Source organism: Sitodiplosis mosellana, unplaced genomic scaffold (assembly GCF_009176505.1).
Source record: "Sitodiplosis mosellana isolate CC-2019 unplaced genomic scaffold, AAFC_SMos_1.0 Smas_scaffold_7038, whole genome shotgun sequence".
Taxonomy (NCBI): Eukaryota; Metazoa; Arthropoda; class Insecta; order Diptera; family Cecidomyiidae; genus Sitodiplosis; species Sitodiplosis mosellana.
The window spans coordinates 1-2,560 of NW_022602156.1; the positions used below are offsets into that span (position 1 = coordinate 1).

Sequence of the window (2,560 nt, forward strand, 5' to 3'; positions counted from 1 at the left end):
AACGAATTATGGTAAAACAATGATAGTTTTCAAAAAGGATTTTTCCCCAATAATTTATTAATTTCTTCTTTCAATAGCTTCAGAATATCGATGATGTTCTGCAAAGAGGGACCGTATTGACCGAGCTCGATTCGAAGACACAGCACCTGCAAATTCTTTCGCAAAAATATAAAAAAGATGCCACATATTTGAACCGCAAAAGCATGTACGTCAAAGCAGCAGCGGCCGGAATTATTTTCTTAGTTTTCATTTTCTATTTTTGGATTTTGTAAAAAGAAAATTGCACGCTGGGAGGAGCCTTTAATGATTTATCATTCAAGAATATATGTTATTCAGATGTAAGAGGAAATACGAAAGCTTGATGGTTTTGGATCAATTGATTGATAGTTTAAGTTTTCTGTTTGGAGTAATTTTTACAATCTCAGTTCTTGTTTTCAATACATAGAGCATTAAGTATGCTTTCCATTTGAGAGATTTGGGTTTGTTTGTTGTTTTTTCCATTTAGAAATTTAAATATATAAAAAAAAATATTAAAAAACAATGTAAGATCGAAAAAAAGTTAGTTTGAATCGATTTTTTGTGCAATCTTCAGTTCAAAAAGTCTTTCTGCGTTTGACAAAATATTATAATAATAATTATCATTTTTTATTCATCATTATCAATGTCTAATCATCATCATCATCATAATTATCATCCTTGAATTCAGTTCCATTCGAGAAGAGGAAATTCACTGGTTCCCGGCTATTGGTGGCTGTTTGTGAGCTTTCATCTACTACACTTTCTTGACTTCTTGAATACTGTTTCATTTGTGTTTTTGTTATCGTCGTGAAATAATGTTCTTTGTGTTTCCTAGTCTCTTCCATCACATCCTCTTCATTTATAAAGAAGGAGATAAAATAGTGGTTTATTTCAAGAATATTCGAAAAATGTTCATATTTCTTGTAGTTACCGCTGTTTATGATATCATACGTGTGGACATCTGAGGCAAAAACTACGTAAAAAACGGGATACTCTACAATATTTTTGCCTTTTAAATTCTCTTGGAGTGTTTTTGATGCATCCATTGTGAAGAATCTTTTCTTACTCTTCCGTGTTCCTTCTGCCTTTAGCAGTAGTATAACTTGATCTAAACCTTTTGATCGATAGCATCCAAGTGAGCTAATTGAGTCACTATTATCAAAATACTTTCCAATCAATTCGGTCATCAATTTTGACTCACAGCAACGCTCGTCAATGATAATTTTATTGTGGGCATTGATAAAGCGCCATTCAATACACCAATAGATAACCTTTGATGCCCAATCGTAGTAAGTTTTATTTGATTTATGCTTATCGAAATTTGGAAGCAGAAATTCTAGTTTGATTTGTCGTTCAACAGCAGCCTTTTTCAGTTTCATCAGAGGTACGGGAAGCGAGCGATCACTGGCCGTGTATCGCTTGATTCTGTCAGTCCGTCGAGCCGAAGTATAATTACTACAGGATTCCAAGAACACATAGTCATTCATTAAATCAGCCTCGGTGAGTTGTTTCAAAGGTATGTATTTAGTTTTATCACGAATCCCATCACAATCGAGTTCTTTTTTGTGTATACGTAAACACTCGATTTGGCACGTTTTGACCTCACATTTTGGACATGTATATTTGGCTGGATTTGAATTACAAACTTCACATTTTCCTAGTCTCCCCTTTGGATTTGTTCTGAAAGAAAGTCCAATGCGTGAAGTAATATGAAAAAAAATATATATATAGGAAAACTGTTTTGTAATTACATTGATTGTGATTCCATTTTTATTTCCTCTTTCTTGTTGAGCTCTCGGTTGTTTTTATCACTTTTCTTCAACGACATAACCTTATTTTCTATGAACATTGGCATTTTTTTGTACTGTCAGCGATGACAGTCAGTAGCTCAATATTTTCTGTTGCTCATTTAGCATGTGTGTTCAAATGTCAGTATAAATAATAACTCAGTCAGTATATATATAAATGAGATTCGGTTGTTATGTGTACAAACAAAGTGCTAGATCAAAAAAAAAATCTTCAAATTTTTAACAAGAAACCACAATATCAAACCATTCAGAAATCAAGCGGATATAAATTGATATGAATTGTAGATTGTATATATAGACTTATAGACTATAGAATGTAATTATATTGAAATGAAAACAATTGAATATTGAACGTGACAGGTTCTCGTGAAATTTCTGTGTTGTATAAAACTTTTTCAGTCACTTTTCAATCGGAGTGTGGATCATATTATTTAGTTGTGTAATTAATTACACTTGCAAAATAAAACGAATTACATAGGTAATCCAAACTTTTCCGCTCCGCAGCAATTTAGTTTACCTCCCGCTTAATGTTTAACCAAAATTTCAATGGACCCTTTTTTCATAGCATTTTTGACCTTAAAATATAACTATTTCGACCATTTTCCATACAGAAGCGTCGTTTTCGAACAAAATTTCAAAAATTTCAAGAAATGTTGATTTCGGACCAAATTTATGGGCAAGTAGGGTTCGGTTGTTTGAAGGCTCCCATTATTTTTGAAAAAAAATATCAGTTT

General features: G+C 32.3%; 1 protein-coding gene across 1 annotated transcript; it reads right to left on the reverse strand.

Annotated features, from left to right (window-relative positions):
• Positions 1-358: 358 nt before the first annotated feature.
• Positions 359-1,916, reverse strand: LOC129580099 (box C/D snoRNA protein 1-like). The gene is made up of 3 exons (XM_055470293.1): positions 1,770-1,916; positions 950-1,698; positions 359-871 (listed from the first exon to the last, which is right to left on the reverse strand). Exons 1-3 carry the CDS (start codon positions 1,871-1,873, stop codon positions 666-668), a joined length of 1,059 nt encoding a protein of 352 aa, XP_055326268.1. The 5' UTR covers positions 1,874-1,916; the 3' UTR covers positions 359-665.
• Positions 1,917-2,560: the final 644 nt, after the last annotated feature.